The sequence below is a fragment of the Cololabis saira genome, chromosome 5, assembly GCF_033807715.1.
Source record: "Cololabis saira isolate AMF1-May2022 chromosome 5, fColSai1.1, whole genome shotgun sequence".
In the NCBI taxonomy this organism is placed as follows: domain Eukaryota; kingdom Metazoa; phylum Chordata; class Actinopteri; order Beloniformes; family Belonidae; genus Cololabis; species Cololabis saira.
In genome coordinates, this window is record NC_084591.1 from 968,169 (window position 1) to 990,867 (window position 22,699).

Genomic DNA, 22,699 nt, shown 5'->3' on the forward strand with positions numbered 1-22,699 from the left:
TCACACTGGCGGTTTTGGTTTTACGGGGCTTTTTATTTCATGATCCTTCCAAATGTACAAAAACAAAAACCAGTTACGAAACAAAGGAGGGAAGAAAAGAAAAAGAAACAAAAACCAGAAACAAAGAGATTCCCCCGTGGTGACGATGAAACCAGAGCGACGATGACGGAAACGTACAAACCAAAAGCCTCGGCCCGGCGGCTCGCGGGCCGACCCAGTTCCCTCTTCCCTGATTAAAGAAACGTTAGATTTGTTTGTTGTTTGTTTGTGTGCGGCAGGCGGAGCCTGGCCACGCCCCCTGGCCACGCCCCCTCCTCCCACAATCCCCCGGGGCGGCGGAGGACGGGGCGGGGCTGCGTCGGTAACTTCAGAGCATTCGGTCAGTTCACTAAAGAGTGGGATTTAATTTAGTCCTCCTGGTCCTCCTGGGGCCGGGGGGGTCCGGTCCCCCGGCAACGGTTCCCCCGGCAACGGTTCCCGTGGGAACGGCTCCCGCGGGAACTCCTATAGCTCCGGGTTGCTCTTCTTCTTCTTCTTCTTGGACTCGTCCTGCAGCACCACGGGCCGCGTCGCCTCCTTCTTCAGGTAGGAGAGGAAGTTGCTGACCTCACGGCCGCCCTGGAAGAGAGAGGGGACGGGTCAGGCGGGGCGGAACCGGACTGGTCGGGGTCCAGGACCAGGACCGGGACCGGGACCTAGACCCGGACCCTTTTCATGATATTCTAATGTTTTGAGATAGGATATTTGAGTTTTCTTAAACTGTAAACCATAATCAGCAATATTAAAATAATAAAAGGCTTGAATATTTCAGTTGATTTGTAATGAATCCAGAATGGATGACATTTTTTTGTTTTTGTAATTGCATTACAGAAAATAAAGAACTTTATCACAATATTCCTGTATATACAGACTGTGAGGTTAATCAAACTTTTGAACTAGTTTGTCCTTATGAAACTGTCACATGTTTTGTTAACAGATGTCGGGAAGCCACTTCCTGATATAGACAAGGGTTTGGACTGTCCTGGGGACAGTTGTCCCATTGTCCTTGAGGTTAACTAAAGGTTAGCTGGACGCATCTGTTCAAAGACCTCCAACAGAGTTCCCGTTTGGTCCGGAAGGCATGTGACCCATTGCTTTTAAAAACGTTAATCTTCTGCATACCAGATTAGTTCCTCTTTAACTGAAAATGTCACATGTGGGACATTTTAACTCCGATGTCCTCCCATCGTTCCTTATATGGTCATTTCCTGTCAAGTTTCTCAATAAAAGCATCATGCAGGAGGAGGACCTTCGGGGAAAGCTCAGGAGTTCTCAATGAGGGCTACGTTGCCCTGTAGCTCCTCTGCTCTCCCCCCTTCTGCAGAAGTGCATTAAAGATAATTTCCAACAGTCTCTGTGTTTTTCCTCGTTATTAATTTATGTAAATGTTGATTTGGGACCACACACACACACACAATTTTGTATTTCTAGGTAACTTCTGAATTGTACTAATTGCTCCACATGTTCATATCTTTCTGTTCCAGATTCATCTGTCACTGAGATCTCGTGGTTCATCGTGGGTTCTGTGTGAGTTCAGATTTCTAACTCACCTCGTATTTCTTGGGGCTCGTCTTTTGTCCGGCGGGGGAGAAGAAGATGGTGGGGAAGCTGGAAGAGACGAGAGCAGACGGGTCAGAACCGGGTCAGAACCGGGACCAACGCGGTCCAGTCCAGACCAGTGTTCAGGTTCCTACACGTTTATCAACGTCAAATTCCAGCACTTTCAAGGGTAATTTTCTAAATCTTCAAGCACCTTATTATCTCTGGGGTCAAATATCTACAGGAATATTATATTTTTCATATATTATTATTATATATATATATGTATGTATGTATTTGTTGTGAGACTGCACAAGGGGGTAGTAAGACAATTGTTTCCGTCGACCAAAACCTTTTGAGTTTTCCGTCGACCAAAACCTTTCAGTTTTCCGTCGACCAAAACTATCACATATAGAAACGACTAAAATGTGACTAAAACTAATAAGCATTTTCGTCCAGAAGACTAAGAACCCTGTTCCAACCACCAGGGGAACCGACTCACCCGCTGACTTCGTACGGAGACGGGACGTCGTTGGCGGTGGCGTCCATCTTGGCGATGACGATGTTGGGGTCGTCGGCGAGCTGTGGAGGAAGGAGGACTCGTTAGAGACCTGTTAGAGACCCAGGGACCGGTGGGCCCCCCTGAGGACCGGTGGACCCCCTGAAGGACCCGGGTCCTGCCCCCCGCCCCCACACTCACCTTCTCCCCCAGCTCCGTGTACTTGGGCTCCAGGCTCTTGCAGTGTCCGCACCACGGAGCGTAGAACTCGATCAGCACGTCCTTGTCCTCGTCGTTGACGATGGCGTCAAAGTTCTCGGCCACGACGACCTGGAGACACGGAGACGTTAGAAACCAGAACCAATTAGTTTGATTGGAGTTACCATTGATGAACCAGAGACTGAAGGCAGACGGAAAATTACTGAGGCTGCCTGTTTTCAAAATAACTGTTGATTCTATAATCTGGCCTTGACAAAGCAGTCTCAGGCTGATCACTCCTGGTCACAATCTCCCTGGTGGAATGTAAACAAGGTGACTCTTCCCCCACTAGCCCTCCCCTCTCAGGAACATCTGTGGACCTGTTTCAGAACTGACTGAGCCGTCTGATAACATCAAGGACATTGGCTGAGAGCAGCTCTGAGAGAAGTTCACGGACTCATCGCTTCACACACATTTACTGAAAAACACACACACTTCCCTCAATTTCAATGCCTTCCTCGGCTCCTCCCTCTTATCAGCCCCCCCAACAGCCTCACCTTCACCGGGCCGTCGTTGTTCTCCGGGATGGGTTCTGATTTGAGGTAGCGCTTCAGTTTCCCGTCAAAGTAGTCCTGCAGGAACCGCTCCAGGGCCTTCCCGTCGCGGCTGCCGGGACACAGAACCAGACCCGTTAGAGGGACCAGAACCAGACCAGAACCAGACCAGAACCAGACCCGTTAGAGGGACCAGAACCAGACCAGAACCAGACCAGAACCAGACCCGTTAGAGGGACCAGAACCAGACCAGAACCAGACCAGAACCAGACCCGTTAGAGGGACCAGAACCAGACCAGAACCAGACCCGTTAGAGGGACCAGAACCAGACCCGTTAGAGGGACCAGAACCAGACCCCTTAGAGGGACCAGAACCAGACCAGAACCAGACCCGTTAGAGGGACCAGAACCAGACCAGAATCAGACCCGTTAGAGGGACCAGAACCAGACCCGTTAGAGGGACCAGAACCAGACCCGTTAGAGGGACCAGAACCAGACCCGTTAGAGGGACCAGAACCAGACCAGAACCAGACCCGTTAGAGGGACCAGAACCAGACCAGAACCAGACCAGAACCAGACCCGTTAGAGGGACCAGAACCAGACCCGTTAGAGGGACCAGAACCAGACCAGAATCAGACCCGTTAGAGGGACCAGAATCAGACCCGTTAGAGGGACCAGAACCAGACCCGTTAGAGGGACCAGAACCAGACCCGTTAGAGGGACCAGAACCAGACCCGTTAGAGGGACCAGAACCAGACCCGTTAGAGGGACCAGAACCAGACCCGTTAGAGGGACCAGAACCAGACCAGAATCAGACCCGTTAGAGGGACCAGAACCAGACCCGTTAGAGGGACCAGAACCAGACCCGTTAGAGGGACCAGAACCAGACCAGAATCAGACCCGTTAGAGGGACCAGAACCAGACCCGTTAGAGGGACCAGAACCAGACCCGTTAGAGGGACCAGAACCAGACCCGTTAGAGGGACCAGAACCAGACCCGTTAGAGGGACCAGAACCAGACCCGTTAGAGGGACCAGAACCAGACCCGTTAGAGGGACCAGAACCAGACCCGTTAGAGGGACCAGAACCAGACCCGTTAGAGGGACCAGAACCAGACCAGAATCAGACCCGTTAGAGGGACCAGAACCAGACCCGTTAGAGGGACCAGAACCAGACCCGTTAGAGGGACCAGAACCAGACCCGTTAGAGGGACCAGAACCAGACCCGTTAGAGGGACCAGAACCAGACCCGTTAGAGGGACCAGAACCTCCGGGGACCCAGCCGGGCCGTCGTGTGGACCAGAGGTGTCAAGTAATTGATTAACAGAATATAAAGAATATATTTATAAAAAAATGAACCTGAATTACCAAAATAACCTTCTTAACAAAAATAAATCTCCTTACACTTATATGGTGAGCATGAATCAATCTTTTTATGATTTAAAAATGTAATTATTTACTTTTATTTATTTATTTAATTTTAGTGGTTAAATTTCTGGAAAAGAAAAAAGTCAAATCATAAATGAGAGAAACTATTCAGTTTGTGTCTAAATATTTGTACTTGTATGAAACTGAAGATGCATAATGCAAACCTGACATTTACTTTTAGTTCAGTTTGTGGAAAATGGTTGGCCTGGCTTTCTCTTTAACACTTTAAAACAGTTATAAAGCATTACAAACTGTAACAATAGGGCAAACACAGTATTGTTTTGTATTTTGTGTCTTTCAAATAAAAGACAATTTTTTCCAGTCATATGTTCCTCATTCAAGGTTGTTAATAAAATACTGCTATAATATCGTATCGTTATCGTGACCTCAGTATCGTGTATGGTACCGTGAGATTAGTGTATCGTTACACCCCTAACATTATACTAAGATACATTCATTTTCAATGGCTTTTGTCCTTAATGGCTTTTTTCCCCCTTACATTACTTTTATACTTTAAAGGGATTGTGACATGAAAAACACATTTTTCTTGTGTTTTGTTGGGTGTCTTGACATCAATTACACCCAAAAAAAACGAACTTTTAACATTCAGTGTATTGTGTGCTTTCTGGGATTTTCCGCACAATTATGCAAAAACGGCGCATGTGGTTGGGTGGCGGGCCGTTACGTATAGACCCGCTAAATCACCGCCCCCTCCACCCAGCTCCCTGCCTCCTCTCCTCTCCAGCGCACCATAAAAGCTGATTTATGGTTCCGCGTTACACCGACGCAGAGCCTACGGCGTAGGGTTACGCGGCGACGCGCACCGTACGCTGAACCCTACGGCGTAGGCTCTGCGTCGATTTAACGCGGAACCATAAATCAGCTGTTTAGAGCCTCTTCTGTTCTCATCACCGGAGGAAAACTGCTAAGAAGACCCGCGGCCACTGACTGGACTTAAGATAAGGGGAACCTGCTGCTTGCATGCCTTTATTTTTATGATTGTTTGTTGTGGACTGTCTGCTTCGCCCTGCTGCTTTTCCGTGCATGCTTCGCCTGTCGCTCCCGGCTTAACTCTCCGACGCCGCTGTTAGCGTATGGCTTGCGGGGAGCTGCGGTCCTCTGGTCCCGGACTTCATCCCCGGGCTGTAGTCGCCCTGTCTGGGCTGTGTGTGTGGGTGTTTGTGGTTCGGTGTGTGTGGAGACGGCAGAAGTTTGTAGCAGTTGGTTGGAGGAGGTTTGGAGGAGGAGCGGGGCAATGATTGACAGGAAAGGGGGAAAAGGAAGCGTTTTTCACTGCGCAAAAAAAAACCGTCATAAAAAGCCAGGAATGGAGTACTAGAGTGAAGTTTTTCTTGTTACACTCTTTTAGACACATTTGAGGGATGTTGGCCAAGACTTTTAATAGTGTTAAAAGCATGTTAAAAATGATGTCACAATACCTTTAAGTTCTAAAACCTGAGTACCTGAGTAATGAGTGAATACTCACGAGAACTCCTCGGTCATGACGTATTTGTCCCCCTTGGCGGTGCGGATCAGCACCACGGGCAGCTCCCCCGGCCCGGCGTCCAGGCCCGCCTCCGACACGTCGTGGCTGAACTGGTTCTTGTTGGCCACGGCGAAGTTCAGCTTCCTGCCCTGGTCCAGGAAGCTCTTAGCCACCTTCATCACCCTGCAAGACACCGCTCAGGTCACACGGGCCCACATGACCCCCCAAGGTCACACGGGCCCACATAACCCCCCAGTAGGGCTGGAACTATATATATATATATATATATATATATATATATATATATATATATATATCTGCACATGACCCCTCCAGGTGCACCACCCACCTGTTCCTCCAGTAGTTGGAGCCCCCCCCCCCCCCCCCCCAGGTGCACCACCCACCTGTTCCTCCAGGTGCACCACCCACCTGTTCCTCCAGTAGTTGGACCCCCCCTCCAGGTGCACCACCCACCTGTTCCTCCAGTAGTTGGACCCCCCCCCCAGGTGCACCACCCACCTGTTCCTCCAGGTGCACCACCCACCTGTTCCTCCAGTAGTTGGACCCCCCCCCCAGGTGCACCACCCACCTGTTCCCCCAGGTGCACCACCCACCTGTTCCTCCAGGTGCACCACCCACCTGTTCCTCCAGGTGCACCACCCACCTGTTCCCCCAGGTGCACCACCCACCTGTTCCTCCAGGTGCACCACCCACCTGTTCCTCCAGGTGCACCACCCACCTGTTCCTCCAGTAGTTGGAGCCCTTGGGGTTCTTGTGGTAGTCCAGGTCGTAGTACGCCACCAGCAGGTCCTTCCCCTTCAGCTGGTCCTTGTTGTCCTCCGTCATGTGGGGACACATCCCCCAGCTGAGGACGGAGAGCAGGACAGGACAGACAGCAGGACGGATTAACGTCTGGATTAGAGTCTCGCTGGCGTCCAGCAGGACAACACAACACTTTCAGCAGGGACTGAACCGGACTACAGAAATAATTACCTGATATTTACCCATTCATTAAAGTGAAACTGGACTGTAAAAGGAAGCGTGTGTTGTTTCCATAATATTACCTGGTAATTGTAGATTATAATTATAAACATTTGAACAATTGGCAAAACGTCTGATAATTACCTCCCCTTAACAAACAACAAATAAAAAATACAGTGCATTGAATAACGATATAACAACATATTTAGATCTCAAACTGGCATCAAGGACCCCAGTATTATCTGCATTTCACCCTTAATCCCAATTTGTTTTCCAGAGCCGTCACAGAAGCAAAGATTTGAGACGTGTAAACAAAAACACGGGGCGAACCACAATAAAATAACTTTTCATAAGTTTCAAAACAAAATATGAAAAGTTAATCATTTGCTTGCATATTTTACCAGCTCTGGAGCAGCGTTAGCATGCTGCTATGCTACGACGGGAACAGGAAGTTAAGCTTTGTCAATAACGGAAGTAACAGAGGAAGAACGGTGCTCTTCAAAATAAAAGCATAAAACGTAAAATGACAGAAGTGCTTAATTCACTCTGAGCGTAATCTGCTGCCGTTTACACGCAGCACCAGCTGGAAAATAGCAGATCTACAAACTTATAGCGCAGCACTCTGCCCTGAGTGCGATATGAGCTTGTAGATCTGCTATTTTTCAACAGCTACTTTAAATATTGTAAAGTAGCTGTTGAAAAATATCTTTATAATCTACAATTAGCAGGTAATATTATGGAAACAACACACGCTTTCTTTTACAGTCCAGTTTCACTTTAATTACTGAGTAAAAGCCAGGTAGAAAGCTTGAGTAAAAATGATAAAAATATGAATGTTTTTGATCTCCAAAGGAAAACAAAGATTTGTGTCAGAAAGTGTGAAAGTTTTTCTACACCGCCATGCGAGTTCATATAAAGCATTTCATTTCTAATACGACTGATTGACAGTCGGCTCAGCCAATGGCTGGCCTCCATCACCGCCTCCTCCGTAAACGCCGCGGCGCTTAGCGAAGCCGCCGGCGCTTAGCGAAGCCGCTGTGCTTAGCGAAGCCGCCGGCGATTAGCGAAGCCGCCGGCGCTTAGCGAAGCCGCCGGCGCTTAGCGAAGCCGCCGGCGCTTAGCGAAGCCGCCCCGCTAGTTCCTGACGCCACGACTCCACACGTTTATCGTGTTCTTCTGGAACCGTCCGCCGGCGGCGCGGCAGATTCTTCAGACGGTTCGGATCAAGGACCCGGCGGCGGGGGCTAACTTTGATTGACATGCGGTGGGCGTGGTCGCCGTAGCAACACGACTGCCCCCCCCACAAAGGAAGAGAGGCGTGGAAGCAGCCGGGACCCAGCGGGCCGTGTGTCGGGCGGGTCTGCAGCGCTCACAAGTAGGGATGGGTACGGACTAAAAAATATATCAATCATTTCTGCCATTTATCCTGATAACGATTAAAAAAATACCAATTCAACCTTTATAACTATAAATCTATCACCACATTCAGTCTCTGGAGCCAAATCACTGCTGTAAAAGATACTAAATACTAAACTACAACAATGGGAATTTATCTATCTATCTTTCTTTCTGGCTCATATCCATCTTCCTTCCTTCCTTCTTTTCATTATTCCTTCCTTGTTTCCTTCCTTCCTTGTTTCCTTCCTTTCCTTGTTTCCTTCCTTTCCTTCCTTTCCTTGTTTCCTTCCTTTCCTTGTTTCCTTCCTTTCCTTGTTTCCTTCCTTTCCTTCCTTTCCTTGTTTCCTTGTTTCCTTCCTTTCCTTCCTTCCTTCCTTCCATCCTTCCTTCCTTATTCCTTCCTTCCTTCTTTACATTATTCCTTCCTTCCTTGTTTCCTTCCTTTCCTTCCTTCCTTGTTTCCTTCCTTTCCTTGTTTCCTTCCTTTCCTTGTTTCCTTCCTTCCTTGTTTCCTTCCTTTCCTTGTTTCCTTCCTTCCTTGTTTCCTTCCTTCCTTGTTTCCTTCCTTCCTTGTTTCCTTCCTTCCTTGTTTCCTTCCTTCCCTTCCTTCCTTGTTTCCTTCCTTCCTTTCCTTCCTTCCTTGTTTCCTTCCTTCCTTTCCTTCCTTCCTTGTTTCCTTCCTTTCCTTGTTTCCTTCCTTCCTTGTTTCCTTGTTTCCTTGTATTATTCCTTCCTTCCTTCCTTCCTCCCTCCCTTCCTTCCATAAATCAGTTTTACACAAAAACTTCATCAACAGGAATTAATCGTTTTTATCGTGAGATACCAGTTCTTACCGTGGGGATTTTATAGACGGTTTATGGTAAACGGTAAAATATCTCTCACTCCTACTCACATGTTGTCCTGGATGAATCTCTTCACTTTGTTGCTGGTGAACTTGTCCTCGCTGAACTTCACCGAGCCGTCTTCAAACTTGTTAGCGAGCCGCGGCGGCCGGAAGAGAACGACGCCCCTGCGGAGAGAGGAGGTCAGAGGTCAGAGGTCAGAGGTCAGAGGGAGGTCAGAGGTCAGGTCTGACAGACAGAGGGAGGTCAGGTCTGACGGTCTGACGGCCTGACGGACGGCCTGACGGACAGACGGACGCCCCCGGCTCTACTCACTCCTGCTCCATGCCCTGGCTCTGCAGCAGCGCGGCGGCGTTGGTGTGGCCGAAGCGGTAGCTGTCCCGCAGGGCGCTGGCCGCCTTCAGGTACTCGGCCTGGGACGGGCTCTTATCGTCGGAGAAGAAGCCTGAGAGAGAAACAGCAGCCGTTTAGCAGGTTTAGTCACTTCATCCTCCTTTTGGCTGTTCAAGGCAACGGACAGATACGCTAGAGGATCATTCTTTAGGGTTTGGAACGCTTCATCTGACATTATTACTAGAAAACTTCAAACGTATATGCATTTTTTTCATAAATAAAAATAAATAATAATAATTAAAAAAAATAAATAAATTGGGCCGCTCAGTGGTGCAGTGGGTTAAGCAGCGGCTCATATACTGAGGCTACAGTCCTCCTCCTGCAGCGGTCGCGGGTTCGGATCCAGCCCGCGCACCTTTGCTGCGTGTCTTCCCCGTTCTCTCTCTCTACCACTTTCCAGTCTGCATCTCCAATAAAGGGCCACTAGAGCCCAAAAAAACCTTTAAAATAAATAAATAAATAAATAAATAAAGGATCTTTGTTAGAACATTTCGTGTCGTTTTGGTCAACGGAAATGAAGACACATTTTAGCAGAGTTTTTATTTTGCAATCTACATTTTAGTCTGGTTTTTTATTCCTCTGCGATATTGCATTACCGTATTTTCACGACCATACGGTGAAAAGGCGCACCCTCAGTTTTGTGTGTCATTTTTGGTTTTAAAACACACATACGGCGCACCGACCCAAAAGGCGCCGTCTACAGACACGGAGCTGCACACACGCGCGTGCGGCAAAACACACACACACAAGTGTGCTTATTCAATAATAGAGCGGGAGCAAAACTTAGTTTGGTTGTACTTTATTTCAGTTTTTACATTAATCAAACCCTTCAAAGTCTCATCCTCTGTTTCTGCATTAAAGAGCTCCGCTAAATCAGCTGCGCCAGTCCCAATTTCCAGACCTGTCTCAGCCACTTGATCATCATCCCTTCATCCAGCCCCCTCTTTTCATTCGCCCTTATAATGACTCCGGCTGGAAACGTCTTATGCAAAGTTTTTCTTTTAAAAATCACCATACAGTTTCTGTCCATCAGCGCGGCATGCAAGCACCACATAAACGACAGACGCGCATGTCGGAGATCTGGTACCGAGTTTGTAACCGACAGATTTGGCTGAAAATCTCGGAGGGTGAAGCTAAACCGACCGGGGACGGGCCCCAGAAATCCCTGCTCCCAAAGCGGGCGGGAACCAGGTCATCGGACCCGCTTTGGGAACCAGGAAGTCGGGAGGAGCAGCGCGCATCACGGCGGCTTCAACCGGGGAACGTGACCGGTTCCGACCGGAGGAACCCACATGGACTGGTGGCAGGGGCTCCTGGGGAAAGACCAGCGGCATTTCAGCCGGATCTGCCCCGGGGATGCGGCGATTGGACCCGCAACCCCACGGCAGCTGCATCCTCGGTTCCCGACATGCAAAACACACGCGCGCTGCAGAACACACACACAAGTGTGCTTATTTAAAAATATAGCGGGAGGGCCGCTCGGTGGTGCAGTGGGTTAAGCGGCGGCTCATATACTGAGGCTACAGTCCTCCTCCTGCAGCGGTCGCGGGTTCGAATCCAGCCCGTGCACCTTTGCTGCGCGTCTTCCCCGTTCTCTCTCTCTACCCCTTTCCAGTCTGCATCTCCAATAAAGGGCCACTAGAGCCAAAAAAAAAAAAAAAAAATATAGCGGGAGCAAAACTTAGTTTGATTGTATTTTATTTAACTTTACACATCAAGCAAATCCTTAAAAGTTTTCATCTTCTGTTTCCACACTAAACAGCTCAGTGGAGTCTCATTCAAACCGCAACTCAAGGTTTCACCCGCCCCTTCTCTTTTCACCGTTCTCATGGTGGGCGGCCTCACATTACCGTAATTCAGGTAATAGACACGGCGCACCGTTTCATAAGGCGCCCGGCACATTTAAAAAAAATAAAAATAAATGTATGTGCGCCTTATGGTCGCGAAAATACGGTATATATTTAATCATCGTTATCGTCACATGACCAGCATTTTCATCTAGTTTTCCTCGGGTGATAAAGGTTCGTTGGCGACGGTATTTAGTAAGAATCTTGGTTGATGCAGCAGCTTTAGCAGCTTTAGCAGCTTTAGCAGCTTTAGCTCGGGGGGGGGGGACCAGAACACTCACCTACGACGCTGGCGTCCTGGTCTGAGATGAACTTCTGCAGGTCGGCGGCGTCCTTCAGCTCCACCGACGCCGGCCCCGCCTGCTTCTTCAGGAACCCCACGATGCCGTCTGCAACAGAACCGGGCAGAGGTCAGAGGTGGGGGGTCGGGGGTCAGGGGTCAGGGGAAACGTGCGGCGGGTCATCACCAGCGCTCCGGGGCCCGTCGTAGGGACCGGACTCCTCCCCGTCCCTGAAGATCTTCAGCGTAGGGTAGCCGCTCACGCCGTACTTGCTGCAGGTGTTGCTGCTGGTGGTGCAGTCCACCTGGGGGAGCAGGGGTCAGAGGTCAGAGCTCACAGGTCAGCGGGGTCAGAGGTCACGGGGGTCAGAACTAGGGCTGGGCGATTTGGACCAAGTCATATCTGGATATTTTCTAGCTAAATGTTGATACTCGATATATATCCATATTTTTTCTGTGCCATAATTGGGGTTTCCCCCAAAGCATTATAGCATAGCATCTCTGTTAGCATCTCTGTTAGCATCTCCGTTAGCATCTCCGTTAGCATCTCCGTTAGCATCTCCGTTAGCTTCATTTCTTAAAAAAACAGTCAGTTTTAATACAAAGCCTCGTGCCAAATGTCACACAGGTTCCTTTATTAACAGAGATCTGCACAATATCAACATGTATAAAACAAATGAAATAAAAATAAACTGCCTGCATATATAGAATAAAAATGCTTCTTGAATAAAATAAAACAAATATCCCTTTCCTGCATAACAATTAAATTAAAATACACTGTAATTAATACAATGTAGACAGTAACAGGCAGACTTTTCCACTGAGGTTGACAGTTGTGCAAATAACAAAACATTTGTGCCAATCTCAAATAAAACATTCAAGTCAATTTGTCACAAAATAAGCTAGATCAAAATCATAAAAAAAAAAAAATGAATAAATAAAAAATTTAAATCGATATAACGATATTGTCTCGTACCATATCGCATTTGAAAATATATCCATATATATTAAAATCTGGATATATCGCCCAGCCCTAGTCAGAGGTCAGGGGGGTCAGGGGGGTCAGAGGTCACGCGGGTCAGAGGTCACGGGGTCAGAGGTCACGGGGGTCAGAGGTCACGGCGGGTCATACCTTGGCCAGAGAGACGATCCCTTTGAGCCGCGTGGCGGCGACCTCGTACTCGGGCGCCAGCCGTTTACAGTGACCGCACCTGAAACACAGGACACAGTTACACCTTTACCTGGGGGGCGGGGCTTACACCTGTACCTGGGGGGCGGGGCTTCAGGGGGGCGGGGCTTACACCTGTACCTGGGGGGCGGGGCTTCAGGGTTACACCTGTACCTGGGGGCGGGGCTTCAGGGGGGCGGGGCTTACACCTGTACCTGGGGGGCGGGGCTTCAGGGTTACACCTGTACCTGGGGGCGGGGCTTACACCTGTACCTGGGGGCGGGGCTTACACCTTTACCTGGGGGGCGGGGCTTACACCTGTACCTGGGGGCGGGGCTTACACCTTTACCTGGGGGGCGGGGCTTACACCTGTACCTGGGGGCGGGGCTTACACCTTTACCTGGGGGGCGGGGCTTCAGTTACACCTTTACCTGGGGGGTGGGGCTTACACCTGTACCTGGGGGGCGGGGCTTACACCTGTACCTGGGGGCGGGGCTTACACCTGTACCTGGGGGGCGGGGCTTCAGGGCCCGGCAGGCAGAGCAGTCAACAGCAGCAGCATGGGACTTACATTATGTTGAATTTAAAAGAAAACTACTATTAACGTTAAATTTGTTCCATAAATGTTAATCATACTATTAATTAATAATATTCATACTCATATTCATATTATCCATTTTTTTATCTTGTACATACTCTTTTTCTACTTTTTATATTGCTCTTTTTATTATTTAACTATTTATTGGTTATTTCTTCTAAAGCGTGTGTGTGTTTTGGCTGCACGACTGAATTTCTCCTCTGGGAGATTAATAAAGTCTTCTATTCTATTTGCAGTACCCGTCCGTCGACCTCACACATATTATACCTGTTTTTTTTGCACTACCTTCATTTCTATTGCAATATACTGTCTATATTTGTAATTATATATTTTTACTTCACCCCTCCCCTGCACGTGTGTGTGTGTGTGTGTGTGTGTGTGTGTGCGTGCGTGCGTGCGTGCGTGCGTGCGTGTGTGTGTGTTCAGTAACAAAGTGAGTTTCTCCATTGAGGGAGAAATAAAGGATTATCTAATCTAATCCACTAAATGATAAAATGTTTCTGTTAATATTGAACGTTCAATCCGCCAATAAAACAAATAAAGCAAATAAAACCAGCAAATAAAACCAGCAAATAAAACCAGCAAATAAAACCAGCAAATAAAACCAGCAAATAAAACCAGCAAATAAAACCAGCAAATAGCCACATTTGAAGAAACTGAAACTTTCACATACTTTGGATTGTTGCTTTAAAAAAAAAATAAAAAATTACACCTAAAATCTTTTAAATGTGTTTGTTAAAAACCCTTTAGGGCCGTAAAGGTTTTTTTTTCTCTTTTTTTATTTAAATCTTGAAATACAATGAAAGATTAAGATCAAAAGGCAAAATAAAAATAAAATGTATATATAATAAAAAAAATAAATAATAAAAAAATATATAATTAAAAAAAAATGCGCACACACACACACACACACACACACACACACACACACACACACACACACACACACACACACACACACACACACACACACACACACACACACACACACACACACACACACACACACACACACACACACACACACACACACACACACACACACACACACACACACACACGACAAGAAAGTTGCATGTAAATTAAAAAGATAAAATAAAAACAGCATAATGTGCAAGAGTAAGTTTCATGTTAACATGTCAGTGATTTACAGATGCCGACGGTCTTTTGTGCCTTTGTGTTTTTTATGATTAAATCGTCCTCATATATTGTTCAAGTTCTTTTTTGAGTATAAAGAGTTCAGGCTTTCTGTGGATGAATTTGCACTTATGTGAAACTTTGCTAAGATTTATAAAAAAAGAGAGCGTCACTATCTTTGTGAATAAAATTATGAAAACCAAACAATAACATTCCTATAAGGATGAAAATCAGAAGAGACAGAATCAGCAATAAACTTGTATTAGGGCCGTGAAAGTATTCAAGTTTGGAGTGGAACACGTCACGCTTCCCGCGGACCAATCAGAGCAGGACACCCAGACTTCACCAGCCAATCACAGCGTTACAACGCGGAGAAAGACACGCCCCCCGGACTTCCTCCAACACCCTTAACTTTACACACAAAGAATAATAAAATAACACGTAGTTACTAATAGTTCTACATTTAAACATTAACATTTATGTAAAACCGGGGACTTTTAAAATCCTATAAATTCAGAACGCTTCCGTTTGTAGCACATGCTGGCATTTTTAAAAACGTTATACTTGATATTAACACTAGTTATACATAGTAGTTTATATATATATATATATATATATATATATATATATATATATATATATATAAAATCCTTCGTCCCCACAGCAATAAGACTGTTTAACTCGCAAACACACTCACACATTTCACTGTTATTTTGCATTTTAAATGCTATTTTGCACTCACTTTTAACCTTTTATTGTCTGAGTGGAAGTGTGGTTGTTTTTTATGTTTTAATGAGCTGCTATTTATCTATCTATCTGGCTTAAATTGCCCAAGATGACGCTTGTAACTGATAAAGCTGCCGGTGTTCTGCCGATCTTTGCTCCCCTTCGAGAAACGCTACTCTGCGGTTCTGCGCATGCGTAGCATTTTTTAGACGAAGCAGCAGAAATCGGTGGAACACCGGCTTAAACTGCACCAGATGAAGCTTGTTAAAGGTTCTATCTGCGGTTCTATCAGCAGAAACCTCACCAGGGCGCGAAGAACTCCACCAGGACCAGGTCGTGGTCCCCGATCCGGCTGTCGAAGTCGTCGTCGGTGAGGTCCAGCACGTCGGAGCCGCGAGCCAGGCCGGCCAGGGCGGCCAGGAGGAGCCAGCGGAGCGTCATGGCCGGGTTACCGGGGAACCGGGGCAGGTGAGCGGGTACCGGGCAGGTGAGCGGGGTCTGAGCAGGAACAGGTTCGGTTCGGAGCGGCTGCTGCGGGTTCAGCTCTGCAGAAGTCCCGGAGCAGGAGGAGGAAGGGGGCGGGCCCGTAGACATATATCCGTATCCGCCCCACGGAGCTGCTGCTGAAACGTCACTGACGCCGCCATCTTGGATGAGGCAAGACTGCGCTGTAAACTAATATAAGTAAATGGACTTATTTTCATAAAGCGCCTTTCTACAAAGAAATTTACGTTTTACGTCTCATTTATTCATTCACACACGCACTTTTTTCCTCTTTTTCTCTCTTTTTTTACTTTTTTTCCCCTCTTTTTTCCTGTTTTTTCCTCTTTTTTCTCTTTTTTTCCTCTTTTTTCTCTTTTTTCCTCTTTTTTCTCTTTTTTTCCTCTTTTTCCTTCTTTTTTTCTCCTTTTTTCCTCTTTTTTCTCTTTTTTCCTCTTTTTTCTATTTTTTCCTATTTTTTCCTTCTTTTTTCTCCTTTTTCCTTTTTTTCCTCTTTTTTCTCTTTTTTTCCTCTTTTTTCTATTTTTTCCTCTCTTTTCCTTCTTTTTTCTCTTTTTTCCGCTTTTTTTCTCTTTTTCATCTTTCCTTTATTTCCTTTTTCTCCTCTTATTTTCTCTTTTTTTCCTCCTTTTTTTCCTTTTTTTCTCTTTTTTCCTATTTTCTCCTCATTTTTATCTTTTTTCCTCTTTGTTCCTCTTTTTTCATATTTTTTCCTCTTTTTCCTTATTTTTCATAGAGCATCTTTCTACAAAGAAATGTACGTTTTACGTCTCATTTATTCATTCACACACGCACTAATATACTTGGAAACAGTTAGGCACCAAATATAATATATTTAATTTTCTCAGATGACAAAAATAAGAACTTTATTGATCCCACATAGGAGTAATTCATGTTATATCAGCTATAGAGAACAAAACTATATATATCCCCCTCACAAAAATAAGAAAAATACAGAAACATATTTTCTCATCAACAAAACATATTTTACATAAACATATTTTACACTTTTCAAGTAACAAAATAACGTATTTGAAACATTTTTCAGATTTCTTTCAGTATTTTTATTTTTATTGTCTTAAAAATGATTCAAATATGTTATTTGAAAATGTTTAAATTAGTTTTGTTGATGAGAAAATATGTTTCTGTATTTTTCTTATTTTTGTGAGGGGGATATATATAGTTTTGTTCTCTATAGCTGATATAACATGAATTACTCCTATGTGGGATCAATAAAGTTCTTGTTTTTTCCATCTGAGAAAATTAAATATATTATATTTGGTCCTAACTGTTTCCAAGTATATTAGTGCGTGTGTGAATGAATAAATGAGACGTAAAACATACATTTCTTTGTAGAAAGATGCTTTATGAAAATAAGGAAAAAAGATGAAAAAAGAGAAAAAAATGTAATAAAAGGGAAAAAAGCGATAAAAGAGGAAAAAAAGAGGGAACAAAACTGAAAAAAGAGGAAAGAAAGATGAAAAAAGAGGAAAAAAGATGGAAAAAAGATGAAAAAAGTGGAAAAAAAGGAAAGAAATAGGAACAAAAAGAGGAAAAAATATTATATTTGGTGCCTAACTGTTTCCCAAGTTTATTAGTGCGTGTGTGAATGAATAAATGAGACGTCAAACGTAAATTTCTTTGTAGAAAGATGCTTTATGAAAAATAAGGAAAAAAGATGAAAAAAGATGAAAAAAGATGAAAAAAGAGATAAAAATTTGATAAAAGGGGAAAAAGCGATAAAAGAGGAAAAAAGAGGGGGAAAAACAGAAAAAAAGAGGAAAGAAAGATGAAAAAAGAGGAAAAAAGATGGAAAAAAGATGAAAAAATTGGAAAAAAAAGGAAAGAAATAGGAACAAAAAGAGGAAAAAATATTATATTTGGTGCCTAACTGTTTCCCAAGTATATTAGTGCGTCTGTGAATGAATAAATGAGACGTAAAACGTACATTTCTTTGTAGAAAGGCGCTTTATGAAAATAAGTCCATTTACTTGTATTAGTTTACAGTCTTGCCACATCCAAGATGGCGGCGTCAGTGACGTACGGCTCAGCCCTCGATGCGGCGTCTACGTTTATATGTCTATGGGCGGGCCCGCCGGCGGGACGGCCCCTACACCGCAGTGTGGCAGCCTCCCATTGGTCCGCCTGACACGCCCCCGGCCCCGCCCGGCCAATCAGAGGCCGGCGTATAAAAGAGAAACACATTCCGACCAATCACAGCTCCGGGAAAATCAAACACTCGCTCTCACGCGGAAGTGACGAAGCGGACTCTGGAGCTGATGACGATTTTAATAATGTTCCACCTTTTGAATTAAGCCATATTATATTCACTCTATAAATAAATGATAAATGTATTGTTTGGTTTCATCAGTAATGAAAGAAACACATCTAGAGAATCTTTTGTAATCAATTTAATAATTATTCTTGCAAAGTTTCATATTCATAAATCCAAATTCAGTCATTCAAAACCCCTTTTTTTAATTTTTGAGAATGAAACCAAACAATACTTGAGTTCCATCTCTGACTCAAATAACAAAAAAGCTGTCAAAACTGTTAATTTATGCTCTCTATTTAATGTGTTTGTTTAAACATCCCCCTGGCTCCTGTGTTGTTGTACTCTTATGTATTAATGACTGTTTTGTTTGTCTGTCTGTTTATGTTTTTTGTAATATGAGAACTATTCAATAAAGCTTGTTAGAAAAAAAAATAAAAAAAATTAAGCCATATTATTCACAAACAAAACATTTGCTGGTGCTACTCCTAAATTTGCCCCTTTTCTACTAGAATTAAATTATCTCATTAAATCTCTTTATTTGATAAAAAAAAAAATATTTTTAATCAACTATGAAAAGTTTTCCCTGTATCCTCTGACTAACCTTTTATTTATAACTGTCTTGACCTTTCCTTATTGTTTTCTATTGATCTGATTCTATTCCTCATTCCTGTTTTATTTATTTATGTATTTATTTTATTCTCTATTTATTTACTTACTCATCTTTATTATTATTATTATTATTATTATTATTATTATTATTATTATTATTATTATTATTATTATTATTATTATTATTATTATTGTTATTATTATTATTATTATTGTTATTATTATGACTGTTACCTTCATTATCTATATTATTACTTCTTATTCATACTAGATATTTTACTCCATCATTGTATGTTACTGTTCCACACTATTGTAAACCTTGTTAAAGTATTATTATTATTATTTTTAATTATTATTATTTTCTTCATGGATGATTTGGAATTTTCTGTTTCTGATATTAATATAATTTTGTTACTGGGTAAGAACCATATTCTTTGTGCCAAATGGAGAAATTGTAAACTTTCTTTCCGTCCGGGGTTTTATTAACGATTTTAAGATTTTTTTCACGTGTCAAAAGAGTAGAAAATAAAAATGCAAGTAAAATAAGTCTAGACATTGCTCGTTATTTGTTATTCTAATTTAATAATTCCTCTCCTTTTTTATGCTCCATTATGTGAATTCAAATGCTTAATTAATTTTTTATTCATATGCACCTTTTAATTCTTAGAACGCCTTGTTTTTTAGTTTTTTGTATTCCTTACAAGAATCCCCATTTTTATTTTTTTCCTTTCTTTTCATATTGCATTTAAATTAATATTTGTCCATTATCCTCTTTGAGAGTTTGTATATTTTCAATAAAGTTTGCTTTAAAAAAAGACGTTTTTTTTCACTTTTTTTATTGAAAACAATATTATAACAAAAACACACATTTATGCAAACTGCCTGTGGAAGAAATACAATAAATATAAGAAAATAGAACATATTTTGGGAGGTTTCATGAACAACAGACACACAAACAATAAGGCAAGTTTATTTGTACAGAACAATAAAACACAAGGTCATTCAAATGCTTTACATCAACATTAAAAGCAGCAAGATACAGATAAACAGTAAATAACAAATAAAATGATAAGAAAAGAGGTAAAATAATAAAAAGCACAAGTTGTTAAAAAGTAAGGGCAGAGCGCCGTAGAACCATCTAACATCTAACTACAAGTTAACCTAACATTTCCTCCATAAATATGAATCATAATCGTTTTATCTGCGTAAAAATGTCTTTAATCGTCACGTCAATGAACCTCAGGTCACATTTAGTCGAAATGAATCAACGCAGAAAAGCATCGAAGTTCAAACGTGGTTGTTAAACCCAGAGATGCAGTTACATGATTCCGCCAGCAGGCGCCGCCACCGGACACAGTTTCACCGCTCCCTCGTGCTTTTTATTCACCATTGATGTTTTATTGAAGGTTTGTCATTTACAAACTCTCTCTCTCTCTTGAGACTTGAGATAATAATCAACTTCAATCAAAAACAACTTAAATAATAGAGAAGAGTTTTGAAATTTACATTTAAGGATGTGAAATTTTCCTAATAAAATCTAAATATTGACCATAGTACAATAACTTCTTTACTTTGAATTCAAAATAAGTGATAATGTTCTTCCCTTCAATGCTTATTTTGTGTTGTTTTACAGAGTATAAAGCTCTACTATTCCCCTCATACTTACATCCACCTGAGAAAAACTTCCAGCGTCATTATTACCGGTAGAATCTGATAAATCAGATATAAATACATAAATAAGACGGAGGACAAAACTGCTCACTCTTTAATGAAATCATGAAAAAGTGAAATGATGAACTTGACGGCGGCCGGACGTTTCTGGAAGGAACGACGGAGAATCAGGACCAAACTAAGACAAAAAAAATAATTGGAAATTACGAGAATAAAATCGAAATATTATGAGAATAAAGTCGTAATATTATGAGAATAAAGTGGTAATATTACGAGAATAAAGTCGAAATATGAGAATAAAGTTGAAATAATATGAGAATAAAGTCGTTATATTACGAGAATAAAGTCATAATATTATGAGAATAAAGTAATAATATTACGAGAATAAAGTCGAAATATTATGAGAATAAAGTCGTAATATTACGAGAATAAAGTCATAATATTACGAGAATAAAGTCGAAATATTATGAGAATAAAGTCGAAATATTATGAGAATAAAGTCATAATATTATGAGAATAAAGTCGAAATATTATGAGAATAAAGTCATAATATTATGAGAATAAAGTCGTAATATTATGAGAATAAAGTCGAAATATTATGAGAATAAAGTGGTAATATTACGAGAATAAAGTCGAAATATTATGAGAATAAAGTCATAATATTATGAGAATAAAGTCGTAATATTATGAGAATAAAGTCGTAATATTACGAGAATAAAGTCATAATATTACGAGAATAAAGTCGAAATATTATGAGAATAAAGTCGTAATATTACGAGAATAAAGTCATAATATTATGAGAATAAAGTCGAAATATTATGAGAATAAAGTCATAATATTATGAGAATAAAGTCGTAATATTATGAGAATAAAGTCATAATATTATGAGAATAAAGTCGTAATATTATGAGAATAAAGTCGTAATATTACGAGAATAAAGTCGTAATATTATGAGAATAAAGTCATAATATTATGAGAATAAAGTCGTAATATTATGAGAATAAAGTCGTAATATTACGAGAATAAAGTCATAATATTATGAGAATAAAGTCGAAATATTATGAGAATAAAGTCATAATATTATGAGAATAAAGTCATAATATTATGAGAATAAAGTCGAAATATTATGAGAATAAAGTCATAATATTATGAGAATAAAGTCGTAATATTATGAGAATAAAGTCGTAATATTACGAGAATAAAGTCATAATATTACGAGAATAAAGTCGAAATATTATGAGAATAAAGTCGTATTATTACGAGAATAAAGTCATAATATTATGAGAATAAAGTCGAAATATTATGAGAATAAAGTCATAATATTATGAGAATAAAGTCATAATATTATGAGAATAAAGTCGAAATATTATGAGAATAAAGTCATAATATTATGAGAATAAAGTCATAATATTATGAGAATAAAGTCATAATATTACGAGAATAAAGTCGAAATATTATGAGAATAAAGTCATAATATTATGAGAATAAAGTCATAATATTATGAGAATAAAGTCATAATATTACGAGAATAAAGTCGAAATATTATGAGAATAAAGTCATAATATTATGAGAATAAAGTCGTAATATTATGAGAATAAAGTCGTAATATTACGAGAATAAAGTCATAATATTACGAGAATAAAGTCGAAATATTATGAGAATAAAGTCGTAATATTACGAGAATAAAGTCATAATATTATGAGAATAAAGTCGAAATATTATGAGAATAAAGTCATAATATTATGAGAATAAAGTCGTAATATTATGAGAATAAAGTCGTAATATTATGAGAATAAAGTCATAATATTATGAGAATAAAGTCATAATATTATGAGAATAAAGTCGAAATATTATGAGAATAAAGTCATAATATTATGAGAATAAAGTCGTAATATTATGAGAATAAAGTCGTAATATTATGAGAATAAAGTCATAATATTATGAGAATAAAGTCATAATATTATGAGAATAAAGTCGAAATATTATGAGAATAAAGTCATAATATTATGAGAATAAAGTCATAATATTATGAGAATAAAGTCGTAATATTATGAGAATAAAGTCATAATATTATGAGAATAAAGTCATAATATTATGAGAATAAAGTCGAAATATTATGAGAATAAAGTCATAATATTATGAGAATAAAGTCGTAATATTACGAGAATAAAGTCGTAATATTGTAATATTGTTCTTTATCACCAGATCAGAGACAGAAAGCAGAGAAGCCTCTGAGGAGACGCTCTCAGGTAAAGACAAGAATCTGAGTCTGAGGGGGATCAGGTCTGAGGGGGATCAGGTCTGAGGGGGATCAGGTCTGAGGGGGATCAGTAACGGGGTCTGGGGATCAGGTCTGAGGGGGATCAGTAACGGGGGTCTGGGGGATCCTGGGGATCAGGTCTGAGGGGGATCAGTAACGGGGGATCCTGGGGGATCCTGGGGATCAGGTCTGAGGGGGATCAGTAACGGGGGTCTGGGGGATCCTGGGGATCAGGTCTGAGGTGGATCAGTAACGGGGGTCTGGGGGATCCTG

General features: G+C 41.8%; 1 protein-coding gene across 1 annotated transcript; it reads right to left on the reverse strand.

The window, feature by feature from the left end:
- Positions 1-12: 12 nt before the first annotated feature.
- pdia3 (protein disulfide isomerase family A, member 3) lies at positions 13-15,691 on the reverse strand. The gene is made up of 13 exons (XM_061720722.1): positions 15,415-15,691; positions 12,614-12,692; positions 11,669-11,786; positions 11,483-11,590; positions 9,277-9,406; positions 9,012-9,128; positions 6,480-6,605; positions 5,741-5,923; positions 2,833-2,941; positions 2,279-2,407; positions 2,081-2,160; positions 1,590-1,647; positions 13-618 (listed from the first exon to the last, which is right to left on the reverse strand). Exons 1-13 carry the CDS (start codon positions 15,549-15,551, stop codon positions 505-507), a joined length of 1,488 nt encoding a protein of 495 aa, XP_061576706.1. The 5' UTR covers positions 15,552-15,691; the 3' UTR covers positions 13-504.
- Positions 15,692-22,699: the final 7,008 nt, after the last annotated feature.